Source organism: Oncorhynchus nerka, linkage group LG23 (assembly GCF_034236695.1).
Source record: "Oncorhynchus nerka isolate Pitt River linkage group LG23, Oner_Uvic_2.0, whole genome shotgun sequence".
Lineage (NCBI taxonomy): Eukaryota > Metazoa > Chordata > Actinopteri > Salmoniformes > Salmonidae > Oncorhynchus > Oncorhynchus nerka.
The window spans coordinates 13,377,586-13,401,422 of NC_088418.1; the positions used below are offsets into that span (position 1 = coordinate 13,377,586).

The following is a 23,837-nucleotide window of genomic DNA, read 5'->3' on the forward strand; positions in this document are numbered from 1 at the left end:
CCCCCTATCAGTCAGATTCAAGTTCCTTTCCTCAAATCAAATCAAATGTTATTGGTCACATACACATGTTTAGTAGATGTTGTTGGGGGTGTAGCGAAATACTTTTGTTTCTAGCTCCAGCAGTTCAGTAAGATCTAACAAGTAATATCTAAGAAATTCACAACAATACACACAAATCTAAAGTAAAGGAATGGAATAAATAATATAGCAATATTTGGACAAACAATGTCGGAGCGACAGACTGAGATACAGTAGAATAGAATACAGTATATACACAGGAGTAAATGCTAAATATGTAAACATTAATAGTTGAACACTAGTCCCTTTAATAAAGTGGCCAGTGATTTCAAGTCTATGTACAGTTGAAGTCTGAAGTTTACATACACTTGGGTCGGAGTCATTAAAACTCGTTTTCAACCACTCCACAAATTTCTTGTTAACAAACTATAGTTTTGGCAAGTCGGTTAGGACATCTACTTTGTGCACGATACAAGTAATTTTTCCAAGAGTTGTTTACATAACCTGAAAAGCCGCTCAGCAAGGAAGAAGCCACTGCTCCAAAACCGCCATTAAAAAGACAGACTAAGGTTTGCAACTGCACATGGGGACAAAGATCAAACTTTTTGGAGAAATGTCCTCTGGTTTGATGAAACAAAAATATAAGTGTTTGGCCATAATGACCATCGTTATGTTGGTAGGAAAGAACACCATCCCAACTGTGAAGCACAGGGTTGGCAGCATCATGTTGTGAGGGTGCTTTGCTGCAGGAGGGACTGGTGCACTTCACAAAATAGATGACTTCATGAGGGAGGAAAATTATCTGGATATATTGAAGCAACATCTCCAAGACATCAGTCAGGAAGTTAAAGCTTGGTCGCGAATGGGTTTTCCAAATAGACAATGACCCCAAGCATACTTCCAAAGTTGTGGCAAAATGGCTTAAGGACAACAAAGTCTAGGTATTGGAGTGGCCATCACAAAGCCCTGACCTCAATCCCATAGAACATTTGTGGGCAGAACTGAAAAAGCGTGTGCGAGCAAGGAGGCCTACAAACCTGACTCGGTTACACCAGCTTTGTCAGGACGAATGGGCCAAAATTCACCCAACTTATTGTGGGAAGCTTGTGGAACGCTGACCAAAACATTTGACCCAAGTTAAATAATTTAAAGGCAATGCTACCAAATACTAATTGAGTGTATGTAAACTTCTGACCCACTGGGAATGTGATGAAAGAAATAAAAGCTGAAATAAATCACTCTCTACTATTATTCTGACATTTCACATTCTTAAAATAAAGTGGTGATCCTACCTGACCTAAGCCAGGTATTTTTTACATGGATTAAATGTCAGGAATGGTGAAAAAGTGAGTGTAAATGTATTTGGCTAAGATGTATGTAAACTTCCGACTTCAACTGTATAAATGGCAGCAGCCTCTAATGTGCTAGTGATGGCTATTTAACAGTCTGATGGCCTTGAGATAGAAGCTGTTTTTCAGTCTGTTGGTCCCAGCTATGATGCACCTGTACTGATCTCGCCTTCTGCATGATAGCGGGGTGAACAGGCAGTGGCTCGGGTGGTTGTTGTCCTTGATGATCTTTTTGGCCTTCCTGTAACATCGGGTGCTATAGGTGTCCTGGTGGGCAGGTAGTTTACCCCTGTGATGTGTTGGGCAGACCGCACCTCCCTCTGGAGAGCCCTGCGGTTGCGGGTGGTGCAGTTGCCGTACCAGGCGGTGATACATCCCGACAGGAGCTATCAATTGCTATCATCTGTAAAAGTTTGAGGGTTTTAGGTGCCAAGCCACATTTATTCACCCTCCTGATGTTGAAGAGGCGCTTTGCGCCTTCTTCACCGCACTGGCTGTGTGGGTGGACCATTTCAGTTTGTCCGTGATGTGTACGCCGAGGAACTTCAAGCTTTCCAACTACTCCACTGCTGTCCCGTCAATGTGGATAGGGGGGTGCTCCCTCTGCTGTTTCCTGAAGTCCACGATCAGCTCCTTTGTTTTGTTGACATTGAGTGAGAGGTTATTTTCCTGGTACCACACACCCAGGGCCCTCACCTCCTCCCTGTAGGCTGTCTCCTCATTGTTGGTAATTAGGCCTACTACTGTCGTGTCGTCTGCAAACTTGATGATTGAGTTGGAGGCATGCATGCTGAGCATGCACCCTTGTGGGGCCCCAGTGTTGAGGATCAGCGAAGTGGAGATGTTGTTTCCTACCTTCACCACCTGGGGGCGGCCTGTCAGGAATGTCAGGACCCAGTTGCACAGGGTGGGGTTCAGACCCAGGGCCTCGAGCTTACTGATGAGCTTGGAGGGTGTTGAATGCTGAACTGGAGGGGCTTTTAGGGTGTTGAATGCTGAACTGGAGGGGCTTTTATGGTTTTGAATGCTGAACTGTAGTCAATGAATAGCATTCTCAACTAGGTATTCCTCTTGTCCAGATGGCATAGGGCATCTGTACTGACATTTTGTCTCTGTACTGTAGGAGGAAGGGGGATGTGATGTGTAATTTTAGAATGGAGGAAGGAGGAAGTATGTGAGAGGAAAATAATAGTATGGAAGAGGAAAGATGCCTGGTTGGAAAACAGCTGGTCTCTTCCTCTTATCCATCTACTCAGTCCCCAATGTAGCTTTGTTTGCAGATCCTGAAGGAAACATGTATGTGCAAGCAATAGGATGATGATGGCTTCACTTGTATCTTTACATTACTGTATTCAATATTCTGAACTAACTCAAAAGCAAATAAATTAACTCATTAGTTTTGGATTTCTCTCTCTACAGGAGCGATACAGTGGATCCCCAACTTTCTACATCACAACTCCCTCACAAGGAGCTCGGGTCATGAGTCTATGAAGAGCAAATACTACATTTTTCCATTATGTACAACTTCATCGCAAAAAAAACCCAACACATTCCTATAGATTTTTCTAGGATCTTTTGTTCGCTTATGTAGCTATGTTTAATCAATCCTGTGGGGGTGAAATGAGCAGGCAAAGCAATCTATTGTAAGACTTTTCTTCAGATATGAATACAGCTAGTAATTGCAAAGCACTAAAATCAAATAATGTATAACCTCTTGTGGTTGCGTCTGAAAGACTAATAATGTTGTTTTGTACAATTACAAAAAATGCCATTAATATGGGATGATTGTTCCACTATAAATAAACAATAAACAATCAGGATGAGTTTGAGACCTTATACTTCATGCAACATCTGAAAATGTATTTGGGGAAATTCTTTTTATATTACATTTGGAGCCAAACCCATTTCTTTGCTCATGCCCCCCCCCCCCCCCTGCTGATTCGTATCCCGGAAGGGGAGGTGAAAGGAGGAGTTACTCAGACGAGGCTAGCCAGTCAAGTTGCGCTCTGTGGGTCAGGGGCATCATCAGGAAACATCGAGGCTGCCTTGGCTGGGCAAAGGAAAGAAAAGTGGAATAGCTACCAAACGAACACAGGATCCGACTTAACGTATTTCAAGACAAGCCGACGACGTGCTTTGGGACTCTGATTCGATGTTATATTGGTTAGGGAAGTTGAGACGTGGCAGAACTGGACGCCGACCAAGCGGTGTGAATTAGCGGGTGAAAGCGTAGTGGACACGGTTCGGAGTAAGGTGAGTTTCAAAGGGCCCGAGCAAAAGAGGAGTGTCGCTTCTACAGGTGCTGTAGGCTGTCGTTAGCTAGCCAAATAACCTAGACAGCTAGTTATGTTATCAAATTATGATTGGGCAAGATGAATTTCCAGCTACTGTTTTGAGTTCAAGTCAACGTATGTATTGTTGCTAAGTGACTCGGGGATAACACGGGTACATGCTAACTAGCTGGTTAAACTAGCTAGCTACTAGGTAACTTTCTCTTGATTTGCCAACTATCATCTTGGGATGAATGGTTAACTAGCTGGCTAACTAACTTTAACTAGGTTAGCTCGACAGTGTTGTTGGTTATCCGCTGCCAAGCCATTCATTCCATTCAACGTCCAGGAGGAAAGGGTCTGTAGTAAACCTTAAAAGCATATGATAATAATAATAATAATATATTTTTTACTTTTCTATACAAGGGACTGAAACAAGCAGCTTTTGGCTAACTAGCAATTTGGCCAGCTAACTTATTTGCTGCACAAGTTGGTGAAATAACTCGTTGTTAGCCGACTACACTCAACCCCACGGTTTACGATGGACTAAATCGTGCCTTTGAGTTTAATTGGCCAGTTGAAATAACTAAAAAACTCCATGGTCATCACAAACAATTCACGTTTTTAGTCAGCTTGCTGATGGGAAGGTCTTGACTTTTGATTTAATATATAGCTATATATACACATACAAACAAGTATGTGGACACCCCTTCAAAGTAGTGGATTCGTCTTTTTCAGCCACACCCGTTGCTGACAGGTGTATACAATCAAGCACACATCCTTGAAATCTCAATATACAAACATTGGCAGTAGAATGGCCTTACTGAAGAGCTGTGACTTTCAATGTGACACTGCCATAGGATGCCACCTTTCCAACAAGTCAGTTTGTCAAAGTTCTGCCCTGCTAGAGCTGTCCCTTTCAACTGTAAGCACTGTTATTGTGAAGTGGAAATGTCTTTGAGCAAGAACAACTCAGCAGTGAAGTGGTAGGCCACACAAACTCACAGAACGGGACCACCGAGTGCTGTGGTGTAAATATAGTCTGTCCTCGGTTGCAACACTCATAACCAAGTTCCAAACTGCCTCTAGAAGCAACATCAGCACAATAATTGTTCAGCAGGATCTTCATGAAATGGGTTTCCATGGCTGAGCAGCCGCACACAAGCCTAAGATCACCATGCCAAATGTCAGTTGGAGTGGTGTTAAGCTCACTGCCATTTGGCCTCCGTAGAAATGCCTTCTCTTGGGTGACGAATTGCACTTCACTATCTGGCATTCCAACGGACAACTCTGGGTTTTGCAGAAGCCAGGAGAACCCTACCTGCCCGACTGCATAGTGCCAACTGTAAAGTTTGGAGGAGGAATAATGGTTTGGGGCTGTTTTTCATGGTTCGGGCTAGGCCCCTTAGCTCCAGTGAAGGAAAATCTTAACGCTACAGCATGCAATGACATTCTAGATGATTCTGTGCTTCCAACTTTGTAGCAACAGTTTGGGGAAGGCCATTTCCTGTTTCAGCATGACAGTGCCCCCGTGCACAAGGAGAGGTCCATACAGAAAGGGATCACCGAAATCGGTGTGGAAAAACTTGATTAGCCTGCACAGAGCCCTGACCTCAACCCCATCGAACACCTTTGGAATGAATTGGAACGCTGACTGTAATCCAGGCCTAATTTTGAAAGTTTCTTCTAATGCAGTTGCAAAAACCATCCAGAGCTATGATGAAACTGGCTCTCATGAGGACCGGCACAGGAAAGGAAGACCCAGAGTTACCTCTGCTGCAGAGTACAAGTTCATTAGAGTTAACTGCACCTCAGATTGCAGCCAAAATAAATGCTTCACCGAGTTCAAGTAACGGACATCTGAACATCAACTGTTCAGAGGAGACTCCGTGAAACAGGCCTTCATGGTCGAATTGCTGCAAAGAAACCACTACTAAAGGACACCAATAAGAAGAGACTTGCTTGCGCCAAGAAACATAAGCAATGGACATTGGACCGGTGGAAATCTGTCCTTTGGTCTGATGAGTCCAAATTTGAGATTTTGGGTTTCAACCGCCGTGTCTTTTGTGAGATGCCGAGTAGGTGAACGGATGATCTCCGAATGCGTGGTTCCCACTGAAGCGTGGAGGAGGTGTGATGGTGCTTTGCTGTTGACGCTGTCAGTGAATTATTTAGAATTTAAAGGCACACTTAACCAGCATTGCTCCCACAGTCACATGCCATCCCATCTGGTTTGTGTTTAGTGGGACTGTCATCTGTATTTGAACAGGACAATGACCAACCAACACACTTCCAGGCTGTGTTAGGGCTATTTTATTTATGATTTAACACTTTTTTTGTGATTCCATATGTGCTATTTCATAGTTTTCATGTCTTCACTATTATTTTACAATGTAGAAAATAGTACAAATAAAAAAGCCTTGAATGAGGAGATGTCCACTTTTGACTGGTACTGTATATGTGAAAATGATGTAGCTTACGATGTATGATATGAATCGAGTTTAAAAAGTAACAAGAAATTATGCTAATAACTGATTTTGTATCTCCATGGGGGAGAAACTGACAAAGATATTTTTAAAGCTGATCTTGTTTTTTAAAATGTATTTTAAGGAAAGAGTTGGAGTTGGTAGGGACTAAGGCGCGTCTCTCCGGCTCGCAGGTTGAGAGAGTTTTGAGACGACGGTAGAGTAGGGTTTCCATCCATGAGTAATTGTCTGTTTTGGGAGGGGGAGGGGGGGCGTGGAGTTGGGGTTAATAGTTTGTTACACCAGTTTGACCGGTTTGGATTAATTCATGACCAGAATTACATCAATCTTGCCCTCAGGGACCAATGTCCATAGCATAGGACTGTTTTGGGTCAAACATGACCGTCACTTTATTTTGGCTCTGGTAACAGTGAATAAGATTGTATTCACGGGACAGTGAGTCAGTTTGTCAACTGCCTGTCATCTGTTTGCAGTTCCATTAAACCTATGGAAATATGCAGTAATTAATTTGCACTCATTTTCTATTTACCCAATGAGTCAAGCTTGCTGTTCCTTTGGACATGCCAGTGTATTCCTACCACTACGACATGGTGTACCTCACCTTGCTCAATTGCCCCCCACTATCTAAAGAATTTGGCTTCTATAGGTTTCTATGCATGGAGAAAAAAGACTAGAACAGACAGTCCACTGGCACTGCCCACTCCTTCATTCCCACCTGCAGCTGTGCTAGCCAAACAACACCCCTTTGTTCCCAGCATACCACAGCTGTTGGGACATGATAAACTTCGACCTGAAACGAGGCTTACTCTCCAATCAAAACAACCGCCTGTCACAAAATTGTAGATCAGTCTTGTTAAGGAAAGCCAGGGAAACGTAGAGATGGAATCTCTACGGCTGTTTGTTTTCATTAGAGTAGCTCTATAGACCATGATAAGGGCGCTTACTACTTAGCCAAGTGTTGAATGACAGGAAAGCATATAATGATGGACAGATACAGGAAGTTTACAAAACAATGATCAACTGACTAACCAGTGACCACTTTCATTCTCCAAACAAACTCTCCACATCTCACCTGTCTAACTTTCACTTTCAACCTAAGCTTCCTCAACTGTACAAGGGCAACAACAGGCCCTCATAGGTTTACAAGCTAAAACATGACCCTATCAAGCCTGTGTCGAGTGGCCTAGGCACACTCCCTTACTAAACTGTGTCCTGTCGGTGGCTCGTTAAGCCCACATGCCGTAGACTGTCCTAGTTAGGCCGACTCCTGTTTGCCAATGTGGAACCGTTTAGCTCGCAGGAGAAGTTGTCTGTGGTTAGCCTGTGAGACGTGAGAGGAAGCAGAGTCGCTGTGAACATACCTCCCTTGTTTTACTAAAGTCTCTAGCTGCCATTTCTAGGTAGCGAACTAAAGCGTCAGAAAGTAGGCCAACTGTAAAAGATGAGCAACTAGACAGGTTGGGAGGACTGTAATTCCTGTCTATAGTCAAGACTCTGTAGGCCCTACGCTACCCAGTCTGTTGAAAACGCTTCTCTTGATGCATCATACCACCATCAAACATCCCTCAAGGGGATGATGATGTCCGTGTGCACTCAGTGGGTTATGAGCAATTATACAGCTAGTAGCAGCGTCGCCATACCCCAACATGGCCAATTTGTGAATTGTGATTACCGGAAAGAGGGGTTGAGCGACGCTGTCTGACATCCTGCCGACCACACCCAGACATTATCTTGTTTCTGTCCTTAGACTGACACGGTGAGAAGAGCAGCCTCTCACTGCTGTGGTACTGCGAGTCCCAGTGAACGCGTCGTTCCTTGATCCAGTTACCCGTGAAATAAAGGTTCTCGTCGACTTGTTGTCGGTTTCACCTATTCAACCTCGTCAGATCAGTGATGTAGGCCGACACTACCTCAACCAAGGCAATAGGTTTCTACAGTATTGGAACATGCAGGCCACATCAGTTCATGCTGACTGTGAAGTGAGTGAGTGGGAGTCGAGTCATCACTAAGAATAGACCAGCAATGAGGGAAGATGGTTCAGACTGTACTAGCTTTACACAGCCTTCCGTTTCTCTCTGATGTTTGGATGTAATGCTCGTGCAGGCCGACTAAACGTTCCGCTCTTCTGGCTTCTTAGGCCGACGGTTAAGAGTCTATTTGCAAATTCACCAGGAAGCGTGACTACATTTTTATGTGGGTCAGTGAGACTCTAAAAGCCCCCCTCTTTCTTAGAGAAGAGGGATCAGGAGAGGGTAACTGACACTGAGGGAGAGCACCTCCTTTATGCTGTGAGCGAGGGAAGGGATTGGGAGGAGGACGGGAGAGGTGTTTTCTTGCCAACACAGGTAATTCACCTCAACTGTATTGTTGATTCCTGCACTTGTCAGACAGGTTGTATATATATGTGTGTGTGTGTGAGAGAGAGAGCAAAGTAGGCTCATTTGAGTTTTCTAGCCACACTTAAAACAACAGACATCATTTCCCTCTTCTGGGTTGATCAACTATTGTTTTGACTCATGAGCCTGTTCCATGGAAGTAACTTATTAGTAGTGTATTTTACATTTAAAGCCCTGACATAGCTGGCGATTGCATAAGAATATAAGTAGAATATTTATGGTGGCAGGCATTTCCTGGCATCTTGGTCTGAAGCAGAATGCCAGCTATGTAGTAGTAGTAGTAGGAGGTTATTTAGCCTAGTTTACGGGCAGTGTTGGTGCCCTGTCCAGACATGTTAATGTGTATTTGTTTTTCTCCCTCTGACATCTCTCTCACCTGTCTGATGGTTCAAGTTGATAGAATGCTGGGAATGTGATGATGTCATGTTTTGAGGGGTTGCGAACTAACCAAGAATGGGTGTGATTTCCCCGTAACCAGGTATTTCAGAAGAATTTAATATTAATTTTGTCTTAGTCATTAGGCTTGGGCGGTGTACCATGTATACCGTGGTATTCAGTACCATTGAATCGATTTATTTGACGTTTTTCAATACATTTGAATATTTGTTGTTACTTTAAGTAAATACCCGCAGTCATCTTGCGCAATATGTTAGGAGAGAAAGCAGATGGCGTTCTTCATTTCACCTGTCGCTTTATTTGAAGTTGAGCCAGTCAGGTGTTTGTAAAGGGCACAACGGGAGAAAGCAGGAGCAGGTGAGTCCAGCTGTGTATTAATGAGTCGCATTTAAATTGAAAGTAAAGATGATTTATTTTGCTTCAATAGCGTGATCATGGACGTCCAACTATAGTTTCCCCACAGAAAACAGCATAATTCATCAGTTAACAGAAGTGCGACACTATTTGGCTAGCAGCCACACAAGTAAATGAAAAGGCAAGGAATGTTTTTCAAAAACAATGCATTCACATCGTATTATGTTTACCATAGAAGGAATGTAGTGAACTATATTTCCTATAGTTTTGCTTCAAGTTAAACTTGGGTCTTGGCTACACCAAGAGAAAAGTAGCTACACATCGGTCAGCACTGTCTGCTGTTAGATTGCCTGTTCGTTAATTGTCATCCGAGTGAAGTGAAACTGAAGCACAAAATGAGTCCGATGCCGAGCAGAAATTACCATACGAACCATTTTAGATGTACGTTTATAAAACGCTGCAAGATATTTCTATTACGTTCTTTGTTTCCTGCGTGGAAAAATGCAGAAATCTGCGTTATCTAAGTAAGCGGATGAATTAATAAGGTGACGGGGCATCATATTGTTGGCTTTCTGCCGTGTTTGAGAAGTTCAAAGCCCTTTTGGATGACTTGTCCGTGCAGCTGCCACTATCTTGATCTTGAGTTTTTTCCTCTCTGTTCTCCGCATGTCTGCTTCCCCCCCATCTTCTCCAAGCAGATAAGGCCCGTTGCCCTAGTGACTGAAGACTCTACACATGCTGCTCCGATATGAAAATATGCATACTGCCCAACCCAAAGAGTCATAAGATACAGCCATATCACCTGCATATAGCCCCTACTCTTTCTTAAAGGGGGGCTGAACTTCCTGATTTGGCCTCGGTTTTTGGGCTTGGTCATTAAGAAGTACAGCGGCCATGACTGAAGCCAACTGAGTTGTCTTTGGAGGGTGGTTTTAATATGGGTGTGTTCACACGTGGCAAGCGTTTGAAAATACAGTCACCCACCCTTCTGGATAACTTGTTAAGACTAGGATTTCTAGCCCTTTTGATATTATTGTTGGATCAGATTTTTTAATAGCTAACATTTTGATGGCCCTAATAAATAGATATGCCGATAGTGGACAACCTCGTTTTACTCCTTTTGACAGTAATACTTTCTGAGAAGTTGCCATTATTTATTAGTTTACACCTAGGGTTACTATACTTAACTTGAACCCATTGTACAAATTCTCCAATTGAAATATTCCAGGCATTAATATATAAATTCCAGACCTACTTTATCAAAAGCCTTTTCAAAGCCAGCTATGAATACCATGCCTGGTTTCCCAGATATTTCTCCAATGTATCGTCCAGGTGGAAGAAAAAAAGGATGAATAATATCCAACAATACCTTTTATTTTGTATTATTATATGCGCTATGCATTTTTTTTTTTTTTTATCACAACACTAAAGTTTAAGGTGCCTCCAATATCTGATAATCTCCCCTATCAACACTTTTAAAACTTTTGGTGCCAGTGAGAATTACCTAAAAGTAGTCAAGATGACTAGCTTAATTGAGCCTCCGCCATGTACAGTCGTGGCCAAAAATATGTATTGCTTTTTTCAAGTAACTCACAATTTTCCCTAAAAATAAGTTGCAATTTCAACGTTTTTGGTCTCCGCAATTCTTTATTTCGCTGTTAATATTACAGAATATTTTTTTGATTCAGCACTTAATATGTCCATTTAAATCAGAAAATAAACATAGCATTGACACCCTAGACTTAATATTTGGTAGCACAGGCTTTGGTCAAAATAACTGCAATCAAGTGCTTCCTATAACCATCAATGAGCTTCCTGCACCCCTGTACTGGCACTTTGGCCTGCTCCTCTTCTGCTCCAGTTCTCCCACATTTGAAGGGTGCCTTCTCCCTACTGCTGTTTTCAGATCTCCACAAGTTTTCAATGGGATTTACATCTGGACTCTGCTGAACAGTCCAGTGTTTTGTCTTGAACCGTTCCTGGGAGCTTTTTGAAGTGTGTTTGGGGTCATTGTCCTGCTGGAAGACCCATGACCTTCAACAGAGACCCAGCTTTCTGACACTGGGTGCGACATTGCGCTCCAAAATGCCTTGGTATTCTCCTGATTTCATAATGCCATGCACACGTTCAAACCCAGTGTCAGAGGCAGCAAAGCATCACTGAACCTCCATGTTTGACTGTGGGGTCCTTCTACCATATAACCCCATTTCATTAAGTTGGCGATGGTACAATTTGAAACTGTTGTACCTTGTGTCTGAAGGTCAGCTTGAATCTGCGTGGCAGTTGACTGAGGTGTTTTCTCCATTCAAACAATCCTTCACTGCAGTCTTCCATCAGGTTTTCTCTTTGGGCCACGTCCAGTGAGGATGGCTACAGTGGCATGGGCCTTAGACATGTTGATAACATTACGTACGGTGGAAACAGGAACACCAAGGTCTCTGCAGATGGACTTGTAGCCTTGAGATTGTACCAAGCATGGACAGTCTTGAGTCTGACCTATTCAGATAACTAGAGAATTCTCTCCATGCTCATTGCGGTACACACAGTGACACAAAACAGGAGAAAGAGTTCTTTTCCCTTTTCAGACTGGTTTAATGAGTGATTTTTATATTGCAGGCACCTGCAACTTACCACAGGTGAGTTCAATTCCAAAGTAAATGAGAATCACCTGCTTGAAATGTAATTCTCACCTAGAAGGTGCCAATAATATTGCCTGGGCCATTTTAGGATTTCTTTGTGGAATTAGCTAAGCTTTAGTAAATTATTCTGATTTCTTTTTTAGTTCAACTGCATACCGAAGACATGCATATGTGGATACCAAAATATGTTTTAATTTCAATAGACTTATGGAAGAAATGGTGCATTATTTGAAAAAACTGCAAGGGTGCCAATAGTTTTGGCCACGACTGTATATTCAACTAGGTCAGGATATTTAAGCCTCCATATATCCACTAGTTCCAATATATTCATGATATTTGGGATTTCCTTAAGTTCATGAGGGTGATGGTTTGTAGTGAGTTCATTTACGGTCCGTTTAGGTATTTTAAAAGAAATTCCCCAAATTGTCTCATGTACATTGTGTAATTTACTGATGGTCCCTAATGAGCCCCATAGAGATATTGAATGTCAAACCAAATTGGCCATGGGTATTACGATCAGGTCGCGTGCAGCTGCACTCTGAATTTCTGGTGATTTCCGTGCTGCCAGCTGTGGGCAGGTTTGAAATAAACCCAAGGAAAACTGTTGCAGTACCCTTCATTCCGTGACACAATTATTATTTTTTTTCTAGTCTCTCAAATCACCATTTTTATTTATCTGTTTTATTATTATTTTTAATGGGGGAGGGGGGGGCGAGACTATGACCAATTATACTATTTACACTTTGTAGTAAATTGTGACTCTAATAATATTTTCTGACTTGTATCGATGCCCCCCAGGCTGTTTTCAAAACGTTGCTTGTTAGGGACAGTCGCTCTTTAAAACACCACCGCTCTCATTGTTGGTCAAGGATGTTCAAGACTATGAAGCTTTATTGACATGGGTGTGAATTTATTATGGAAGTTTATTGGTCACGTACACATTTGCAAATGTTGTCGGTGCAACACAATAATAGTTTCAAGCTCCAACAGTGCAGTAAATAAACGGTAACCACACAATACAAAAATAAGTTTACATAGGATGAGCCATGACTAGAATACAGTATATACAGTATATACAAGTACATTGGGTGAAATGGTATGTAAACAAGTGACTAGTGTTCAATAACTATGTGCATAGGGCAAAGTAGTCTCTCTAAGGTGCAGGGCAGAGTAGTCTCTCTAAGGTGCAGGGCAGAGTAGTCTCTCTAAGGTGCAGGGCAGAGTAGTCTCTCTAAGGTGCAGGGCAGAGTAGTCTCTCTAAGGTGCAGGGCAGAGTAGTCTCTCTAAGGTGCAGGGCAGAGTAGTCTCTCTAAGGTGCAGGGCAGAGTAGTCTCTCTAAGGTGCAGGGCAAAGTACCAGCTGGTAGCTGGCTAGAACACCAAGGTTAAGGGCAGGGTACTGGGCAGAGGCCAGCTACAACACTAACCCTAACCCTCCCCCCTCTGGAGAACCCTGCCTTGCTCTTCTACAACACTAAGCTCCCCCTCTGGAGAACCCTGCCTTGCTCTTCTACAACACTAAGCTCCCCCCTCTGGAGAACTCTGCCTTGCTCTTCTACAACACTAAGCTCCCCCCTCTGGAGAACTCTGCCTTGCTCTTCTACAACACTAAGCTCCCCCCTCTGGAGAACTCTGCCTTGCTCTTCTACAACACTAAGCTCCCCCTCTGGAGAACTCTGCCTTGCTCTTCTACAACACTAAGCTCCCCCTCTGGAGAACCCTGCCTTGCTCTTCTACAACACGAAGCTCCCCCTCTGGAGAACTCTGCCTTGCTCTTCTACAACACTAAGCTCCCCCTCTGGAGAACTCTGCCTTGCTCTTCTACAACACTAAGCTCCCCCTCTGGAGAACTCTGCCTTGCTCTTCTACAACACTAAGCTCCCCCCTCTGGAGAACCCTGCCTTGCTCTTCTACAACACTAAGCTCCCCCCTCTGGAGAACCCTGCCTTGCTCTTCTACAACACTAAGCTCCCCCCTCTGGAGAACCCTGCCTTGCTCTTCTACAACACGAAGCTCCCCCCTCTGGAGAACCCTGCCTTGCTCTTCTACAACACGAAGCTCCCCCCTCTGGAGAACCCTGCCTTGCTCTTCTACAATGCTGATGATGTCATTTCTGATGACACCAATCAAATAGTGACTAAATGCTTAGCAGCCCTGGCAGAGGGTTGCTCTGTGTGTGACGATGTGACACGCCTGTCTGTGTACCTATTTCTTAACCGAATTCCATTTGCACTGTCCATCAGGAATTCCTGGGAAAATCCACACCTGATTTCACTGTTAGTCTAATAGAATGGCTCTGTTGTCCACCAATGGGGATGTTTCCTACTTAGTTTCTGGCCCTGACCTTGTAACGAACAGATACTTCCCCCTAACTGCCAGAGTACTGTCTACAGTGATATGAGTGGAAATGTAGGCTAGGTCTGTTGGGATATGTCACGTGTGACTTACGTGCACATGATTTCTGTATCTATACTGTAGCCTTGAATAAGTCATTTTCAGTTTGCCACATTTTCCCACCCTACTGTACTCTGAAGAAAAGCTGCGAGAGTAAGAGGCAGAATTGACCGTTCTGAACACTACTCTGTTCTAATGGACGCTCATCAGAGGAGGAAGGGGAGGACTCGTCCTCAGTGAATTTCATAACAATAGGGAAATGTTTGAAAGCAATTCCTTTTAGACAAAACTATACTCGACACACGGTTTTGCAGTGGTCTACAGTAGCCTCAACAGCACTCTATAGGGTATCCCCATGGTGTAGCGGGAGGACAGCTAGCTTCTGTCCTCTGGGTACATTGACTTCAATACACCCCCCTTCCCTAGACTTATACAGTAATTATGACAACTTTCGAAAGACGTCCTCCAACCTATCACAGCTCTTTCAACATGAACTGACATGTTGTTCACCCAATCAAAGGATCAGAGAATGCATCTGGTACTGATAGCATAAGCTACAGCTAGCTAGCACTGCATAAATGTGCTGAGTAGTTGACTCTCGACCTGTGTGCTCCTAGATTGTGAACTTAGGCTAACTCATTCATAGGCTAGGTTGTAGCAACCTCATCGTGGGTATAGGGAAAATCTAGTATCATGTAGTAGCCTGAACCTATTAACGTTAAATGAATGCTGTCATATGCTGCCATTGTCATTAAAAATAAGAATGGTCCTCCCTCATCTTAAACGGCATCGACTGCTCTGCTCCAACGGGAGCGTAGTGTTTAATTACTGGGTAGGCCTTGCTGTCACACTGGTTGAAAGCCTAAAGTTATTCACCATGTAGTCGGCGAGTGTTTCTTCTGGTGATGTAGGGTATGTCCTCTCTTGAGTCCGTTGGCATCAGCCTAAGCACCGCTATAGGGGGTCGACTGACCAAGGTGGTCGTCATATGCTGAAACCAAGGTCCTGCTTTTCCACCCAACCTACATTAGGAGATCCTCCTTCCCTGCTGCTCTACTGGAGAACACGGAGGAACAGAAAAGCCGGTAGAACTAGAACCATAATCAGTCTATGTTAAAGGGTGACTGTGTTAAAGCATCGCCTCTCTTCTATTCAAATAAATCGATGTAGCCGAGGCTATTTCTTTGATGCAGATCTCGGCTCCGTTTAGCCTACCCTCCCCAAATCCTTAAATGCACCACTTCTTCATCCCGCTGCGTCTGCAGGATCCAAATGAGGAAGTTTACTTAGTGAGGGAGTGAGTCAGGCCTCCGCTATCCCATAATCCCTCACACGCCTAATGACTAACATCGTTCTGCAGCTGATATCAGGGTGTTAATAATAACAAAAGTATGTCTGTCTCGACTCAACGAGACGACTGAGTCGGCCAAGACGGAAAAATAACTTTAATCCCGGCCTACAACATTATCATTTGTCATTTTTATGAAAGTCTAGTTTTCCCATTTATTTAAATTTAAAAAACTTAATCATCACACAGACCTGAAACACTAGCCTGTTTTGTGTAGGGTTTTTGTGGGTCTTTTGAGGGGGACATTCTTGTTGTCACCCAGGGAGACAGCTTTGAGGTGGAGTTCAGTCAGACCACTACTCTCTGAGCATTAGACCACTGGGTTGAGTTCAGTCAGACCACTACTCTCTGAGCCTTAGACCACTGGGTTGAGTTCAGTCAGACCACTACTCTCTGAGCCTTAGACCACTGGGTTGAGTTCAGTCAGACCACTACTCTGAGCCTTAGACCACTGGGTTGAGTTCAGTCAGACCACTACTCTCTGAGCCTTAGACCACTGGGTTGATCAGACCACTACTCTCTGAGCCTTAGACCACTGGGTTGAGTTCAGTCAGACCACTACTCTCTGAGCCTTAGACCACTGGGTTGATCAGACCACTACTCTCTGAGCCTTAGACCACTGGGTTGAGTTCAGTCAGACCACTACTCTCTGAGCCTTAGACCACTGGGTTGAGTTCAGTCAGACCACTACTCTCTGCGCCTTAGACCACTGGGTTGAGTTCAGTCAGACCACTACTCTCTGCGCCTTAGACCACTGGGTTGAGTTCAGTCAGACCACTGCTCTCTGAGCCTTAGACCACTGGGTTGAGTTCAGTCAGACCACTACTCTCTGAGCCTTAGACCACTGGGTTGAGTTCAGTCAGACCACTAGAAGAAGACATTAGACCTCTGAAGTATGATCTAACCAACCTGTGAGTATAGCCTTTCTCCCTCACGCGATGTGGCTTAGGAAATGTAGTGGTATGTGAAGAGATTAAGAGAAAGCTGTCAATACTCTTCCTTCCTCTTCCTGGTACAATGAGATCCAGCGGTTTAAACTGTCTACGGGAGTTTTGCTTTCAAAGCGTTGTGTGATCGGGTCATGGTTCGTTACGCCCTAAACATTCTGCAAATGTTATTCATAAAGAAAAGAATGACTCTCTTTCCCCTTTTCCTCTTTCTATCTGATGAAACCTCTTGTCTGAGTGACAGGTGTTTTCGTCAACGTCTGTGTGTTGGAGAACAACGGTCTCTCCCTGACCCCTAGCTCTTGTCTGTGTCTAGCCCTTCCCCCTCAGGCAGTGTGTGTGAGACCCACAGAGACATCAGGAGAGTAGGCCATGCTCCGCCTGTGGAACCCCTTTCTCTCGTCTCTGTCAGTGTCCGACACACACCACCTGAGCCATGTTTTTCCAGGAGCCCCTGTTTAGTTTTCTGCCCCAGTTGTTAGTCTTCACTTCCTCGTTTCTGTTTCCTTAATTACTTCTTTTTTTTCTCCAGGAAGTTTTATGTTCTCTTTATCTCTCGTCCACGTTCCTCAGATAGGGTGTGGAGACTCTTCTGCTAGGCTATTATACTTCCCTGTATACCTCCTTAATCTCTGTCCCTCTCCCCTCTGTCCCTCTCCCCTCTGTCCCTCTCCCCTCTGTCCCTCTCCCCTCTGTCCCTCTCCCCTCTGTCCCTCTCCCCTCTCCCCTCTGTCCCTCTCCCCTCTGTCCCTCTCTCCCTCTGTAGAGGTGTAGTGGTTGGGCCTGTGTGCTCCTCAGATTCCAGTGAGAATGAAGAGGTTTAGGAGACATGGACAGGAGTCCCACAGAGATCGGATCAAACAGGAGCTCTATGGGTTCAACAAGGTAAGAGCTGGAACAGAGTCGATCTGATCTCCAATCTCTATAATAAGATTATGGTCCCAATTCCAGACAATTGTCAGTTGATTTGTCCTGCCAGTTTCTATAACTTCTCTCGATTCAAAGGGCTTTATTTACATGGGAAACATTTGTTAACGTTGCCAAAGCAAGTGAAATAAATCCTAAACAAAAGTGAAATAAACAATCCTAAATAACCAGTAAAGATTACACTCACAATTTTTTTTAAAGGAATAGACATTTCTATTGTCGTGTTATGTATATATACACTTGTAACGATGTACAAAAAGGGAAATAAATAAACATAAATATGGCTGGTATATAAAATGGTGGTTGCTCTTCTCTGGCAACAGGTCACATCTTTCTGCTGTGATGGTATTTCACCCAATAGATTTCTTTCTCCTCGCTTTCCTCTCTCTCCCCCTTTAATTTTCTCTCCTCTTTCTTGCTCCCCCTCATTTTTTTCTCTCTCCTCTCGCCCCTCTCTCTTCCCCTCCCCCATAGACGGTGGAGCATGGTTTTCCCCACCAGCCCAGTGCTCTGGTCTTCAGTCCCAGCCTACAGCTCCTGGCCATCGGCACCCGCTCCGGCGCCATCAAACTGTATCCTTCAATAGACACTCAGAAGGAGAGTGCTGGCTGGATGGATGGCTGTGTAAGAGTGCAACATTTAAGCGTCAACATTTTTGACCCAGTTTGTCTCAGCTAAAGCAGAGGGTAGCGGTTTGTGTGGAGTTATTTTTCCAGGCTGTTGCTCAGCCCTGACTACCAGACAGGCACAGTTGTGTGTGTGTGTGTGCGTGTTTCTGTATCTCTGTTTTTAGTGCGTGTTGATTCATCTGACACAATCGTGCTCATTGACCGTGTGGAGCCAGTCGGCACGCTATTCCCCCTTCATTCCCTACGATAACCCATCATTAGAACTCTCCACTCACACAATGGGGCACATTGTTCGGTTCTAACACAAAACAAATCCTATGAATAAATGTAATATTAGCCGTTGGCAGGGCAGCCAGATAAGACAGACAGAACAGACCATCTCTTTCTGTAGATGCATGTGGACCCTTTCAATACAGTGTAGTAAAAGAAACGCGTGTGTAAGTCTATGAATGCTTCAGGTGTGTGGGGGGGCATGCTTCAGGTGTGTGTGGGGGGGGCATGCTTCAGGTGTGTGTGGGGGGGGGCATGCTTCAGGTGTGGGGGGGGGGCATGCTTCAGGTGTGTGTGTGTGTGGGGGGGGCATGCTTCAAGTGTGTGTGTGGGGGGGGGCATGCTTCAAGTGTGTGTGTGGGGGGGTGCATGCTTCAGGTGTGTGTGTTCTTTAACCCGAGATAAGTTATGGGGCTCCAGGTGTAGAGTTCATGGGTCTACATGATGAGAACGCTGCCGTCACACAGGTCCACTTCTTACCACAGCAGGTGAGTGGCTGCTCCCCGCACACACACACACACACACCTACTGTACAGGCCTGAAGAGTGATGTTTCAACCCCTCATCTCATGCTCTATTCACAACTGTTACTGAAAAAACTAACTTTCTGTGCGTCCTGATTTATTTTAGGATCACCAGTGTGACCCGGAAGAGAGATCTCCCAGATAGTAATGGTCTTACATGTAAAGAATATGAAAGGAGGCATCGGGATGTTTGTATTTCTGGTAACTTCATGAAGACTACACAGGAATCCCTCTGTCTACCACTTAGTGTAGCCAGCCAGTCATTTCTAAAGGCCTTCCCAGAAAACCTTATAACAAGTAGGCTTACCTGGCAGAATGATATGATATCATGATGATTAGTTTCAATCGGGTGGTCTTTAGTTTTTGCTAACTCTGCTATTGTACATGCAGTACAGCAACACTACCAGCCAAACACCACCAGCCAAACGTCACTCACTAACTTGAGACGGTGTAGAATGTCATGCATGTCAATAGGTAGCACTGATGTACGAAACTCGTACCATTGACAGGTTTTTCTTTCAACATTTCAGCTTTTTCTAATAATCAAACGTCTTTTATAGCACAACTTGCTTCAAAAGTACTAGAATTCATATAGGCCTGATTTTAAGCTGTATCTCAGTCAATTACACAGGTATTCTGGTGCTCCTAGATTGTATGTTGTGCTCCTAACTTTTTAAAGTTCTATAAAAATTTTCCTGTGGGGTCCTGTATGTGATTAGCTATGTGCTCCATTTACTGGTCCTGTTGACATCGCTGGAAATGCTAGTCGTAAAGCTGTGGCCAACATCCCTGATTGGTCTGTGTTGAATAGGTTGCCTTGGTGACTCTGTTGGATGACAACAGTCTCCACATGTGGACCCTCCGAGCTCATCACGGAGTCTCTGAGCTGCTGGAGACAGGACGCTTCACACTTACTGGACCACCGGGGTGAGACACGCACGACATACACCTCACCACCTTCCTGACTTGATTTCTCTCACACACTCGTTGGATCGCCATGGTAAGAGACGCACTGAGAGGCACGGAACTCGATGGAAAATGGTGACATGCACACGTTCAATGACAAACACGTATGCACCTTAAATAGTCTATTTACCACCACAACCTCTTCGGAGGAGACACCTTTTTTTAGTTTAATGCTTTTCTGCTACATTTACATCCATTTTTACATTCGTGTTACTTTTTATATACAGCAATCACAGCACAATAATACTAAACCGAACATGGGCTCTTTAATCCCACCTCTCAGCCCATCCCACCTCAGCCCATCCCACCTCTCAGCCCATCCCACCTCTCAGCCCATCCCACCTCTCAGCCCATCCCACCTCTCAGCCCATCCCACCTCTCACCATAGACCACATTTGGTGTCCATGTGCCATATATTTAAATTGTTCCTTGATGTTTAGCATTAGTTTGGAGCCTTTTTAATCATATAGTATCTACAGACTGTGGTAAAGATGAGAACCTTTCCTACCAGTATTATTATATTATTGATTTGTATGTCTTTCCAAATCGCCCGACACTGCTATTTGTAAGGTTCATTTTCATTGAATGTAGTGATTTATTTTATTATACCATTCCTGAACCTGTGACCAGAAACAAGCTACATAGGGGCAATACCAGAATAAATCATCTTGTGACTCTGTCTCTTATCAGCTAAATCTACAGAGCTGAGATTGTTGTATGCCCCATATACAGGGCATTCTCAAAATATTCACACCCTTTGACTTTTTCCACATTTTGTTACATTACAGCCTTATTCTAAAATGTATTAAGTTCTTTCTTTTTCTCATCATTCTACACACAATACCCTGGAATGACAAGCAGAATGTTTTTGTTGTTGCAAATGTATAAAAAAATAAATGGTCATATCACATTTACTTAAGGATTCAGACCCTTTACTCGGTACTTTGAGGCTTTAATCACTGCCAAAGGTGCTTCGAGTCTTCTTAGGTATGATGCTACAAGCATGGCACACCTGTATTTGGGGAGTTTTTCCCATTCTTGTCTGCAGATCCTCAAGCTCTATCAGGTTGGAGGGGGAGTGTTGCTGCACAGCTATTTGTGGGTCTCTTCAGAGATGTTCGATCGGGTTCAAGTCCAGGCTCTGGCTGGGCCACTCAAGGACATTCAGAGACTTGTCCCTGAAGCTCTATGGACAATTCCTTCGACATCATAGCTAGGTTTTTTCTCTGACATGCACTGTCAACTGTGGGCCCTTTTTATAGACGGGTGTGTGCCTTTCCAAATCATGTCCAATCAATTGAATTTACCACAGGTGCATTTCATTCAAATCAGGATGATCAATGGAAACAGGATGCGCCTGAGCTTAATTTCAAGTCTCATAGCAAAGGGTCTGAATACTTATGTTAAGGTATTTCTGTTTTTTGTTTTTAATATTGGGGTATTGTGTGTAGATAAAGAATACGGATGGCTGTAACAAAATGTGGAGAAAGTCAAGAGGTCTGAATACTTCCTGAAAGCATTACAGCATTCTGTTGGTGGCAAGAATTTTAGATAATAATTTAAATTGAAAAACACCATGTTGAATCAAGTGTTTTTTTTTTATCTAGGCTTGTTGTCAATAAGACCATCAGACCATCTCCTTGAATCATGACGCACCTTTGCGTCCTAAGGCAAACCCGTGGCTGCCGATTTGGCGTAGGCCAGAGGGAAATATGGGCAGTCCCATGATCACATCATTCAATACTGCCACCCTTCACTCACACGTTCAAAGCCCCGCCCCGTATGTCTATTGCATATCTGATGGTGTTTTTTTATGAGAACTAACCAAATAACATGGGAAAATCAGTGAAAAAATAATGAGATTAAATTAGAAATAATAACAGCACAATATTGTAGATTCATGCTCATATTAAGAAAGTCAGAGTCAAGGCTAGAAGCTCGTCAGCCCGACCTGCACAGTTCTCTGGATCCGATTGGCTATAAGCTCGTCAGCCCGACCTGCACAGTTCTCTGGATCCGATTGGCTATAAGCTCGTCAGCCCGACCTGCACAGTTCTCTGGATCCGATTGGCTATAAGCTCGTCAGCCCCACCTGCACAGTTCTCTGGATCCGATTGGCTATAAGCTCGTCAGCCCGACCTGCACAGTTCTCTGGATCCGATTGGCTATAAGCTCGTCAGCCCGACCTGCACAGTTCTCTGGATCCGATTGGCTATAAGTTCGTCAGCCCGACCTGCACAGTTCTCTGGATCCGATTGTTCTAAAATATTAGAGGAAATGAAGAGGGAAAAGACCAGTTCTTTGTCCATCTCCTGCATGCTGCCTATCAACAGAGACATATTTCATATCCTCATTATGTCCTGTTATATTCCGACAAAAAGGAACATCCATTAATAGTTGCCAGTAAAAATGTTACGCATCACACTACCCATAAAGGGATACAGCTGGGATCGAACCCGGGTCTGTAGTGAAGGCTCTAGCAGCGCAGTGCAGTACCTTAGACTGCTGCGCCACTCGGGATGCCTTATATTTATTACATTATCTTAAATTATTTTAGTTCCGATTCACATCTGCCAAAAATGGCCATAATATAATCATAATATATCCAATTTCTACAATTAGGCCATATCAAACAAACAAAACTACCTTGCTATTTCTAATATACTGCCTGTGCAATCTACAAATTCAATTCATTAAAGTCAGCCTTACCCTTCTTTGCCTCCCCTGAATCAAAATCACATTTGAAGTCCATGTAGTCCATGGTTCCGTAATGCATGAATAAAACCTGTTTAAAGGATAAGTCCGTCATGCTCAATTCACTTTCCCATATGTCCAACCTGGTAAAGTCCATGGTTCTGTAAAGCATGAATAAAACAAGTCCATGGTTCTGTAAAGCATGAATAAAACAAGTCCATGGTTCTGTAAAGCATGAATAAAACAAGTCCATGGTTCTGTAAAGCATGAATATAACAAGGCCATGGTTCCTTAAAGCATGAATAAAACAAGGCCATGGTTCTGTAAAGCATGAATTACATTTACATTTAAGTCATTTAGCAGACGCTCTTATCCAGAGCGACTTACAAATTGGTGCTTTCACCTTATGACATCCAGTGGAACAGCCACTTTACAATAGTGCATCTAGGTCTTTTAAGGGGGGGTGAGAAGGATTACTTTATCCTATCCTAGGTATTCCTTAAAGAGGTGGGGTTTCAGGTGTCTCCGGAAGGTGGTGATTGACTCCGCTGTCCTGGCGTCGTGAGGGAGTTTGTTCCACCATTGGGGGGCCAGAGCAGCGAACAGTTTTGACTGGGCTGAGCGGGAACTGTACTTCCTCAGTGGTAGGGAGGCGAGCAGGCCAGAGGTGGATGAACGCAGTGCCCTTGTTTGGGTGTAGGGCCTGATCAGAGCCTGGAGGTACTGAGGTGCCGTTCCCCTCACAGCTCCGTAGGCAAGCACCATGGTCTTGTAGCGGATGCGAGCTTCAACTGGAAGCCAGTGGAGAGAGCGGAGGAGCGGGGTGACGTGAGAGAACTTGGGAAGGTTGAACACCAGACGGGCTGCGGCGTTCTGGATGAGTTGTAGGGGTTTAATGGCACAGGCAGGGAGCCCAGCCAACAGCGAGTTGCAGTAATCCAGACGGGAGATGACAAGTGCCTGGATTAGGACCTGCGCCGCTTCCTGTGTGAGGCAGGGTCGTACTCTGCGGATGTTGTAGAGCATGAGCCTACAGGAACGGGCCACCGCCTTGATGTTATTTGAGAACGACAGGGTGTTGTCCAGGATCACGCCAAGGTTCTTAGCGCTCTGGGACGAGGACACAATGGAGTTGTCAACCGTGATGGCGAGATCATGGAACGGGCAGTCCTTCCCGGGAGGAAGAGCAGCTCCGTCTTGCCGAGGTTCAGCTTGAGGTGATGATCCGTCAT

At 44.2% G+C, this 23,837-nt stretch overlaps 1 protein-coding gene across 3 annotated transcripts in view; it reads left to right on the forward strand.

Annotated features, from left to right (window-relative positions):
• Positions 1-3,340: 3,340 nt before the first annotated feature.
• LOC115106318 (LLGL scribble cell polarity complex component 2-like) overlaps positions 3,341-23,837 on the forward strand; it is a 34,190-nt gene continuing 13,693 nt past the window's right edge. For 2 of the 3 annotated variants that reach the window (XM_029628917.2, XM_029628919.2), the window contains exons 1-5: positions 3,341-3,620; positions 17,363-17,481; positions 17,998-18,095; positions 18,829-18,910; positions 19,757-19,872. In XM_029628917.2, the coding sequence (XP_029484777.1) occupies positions 17,407-17,481; positions 17,998-18,095; positions 18,829-18,910; positions 19,757-19,872 (371 nt within the window). In that variant the 5' untranslated portion in view covers positions 3,341-3,620; positions 17,363-17,406. Of the gene's footprint in view, positions 3,621-7,910; positions 8,469-17,362; positions 17,482-17,997; positions 18,096-18,828; positions 18,911-19,756; positions 19,873-23,837 lie in introns of those variants that run through there. The other variant, XM_029628918.2, reaches the window with a different exon arrangement.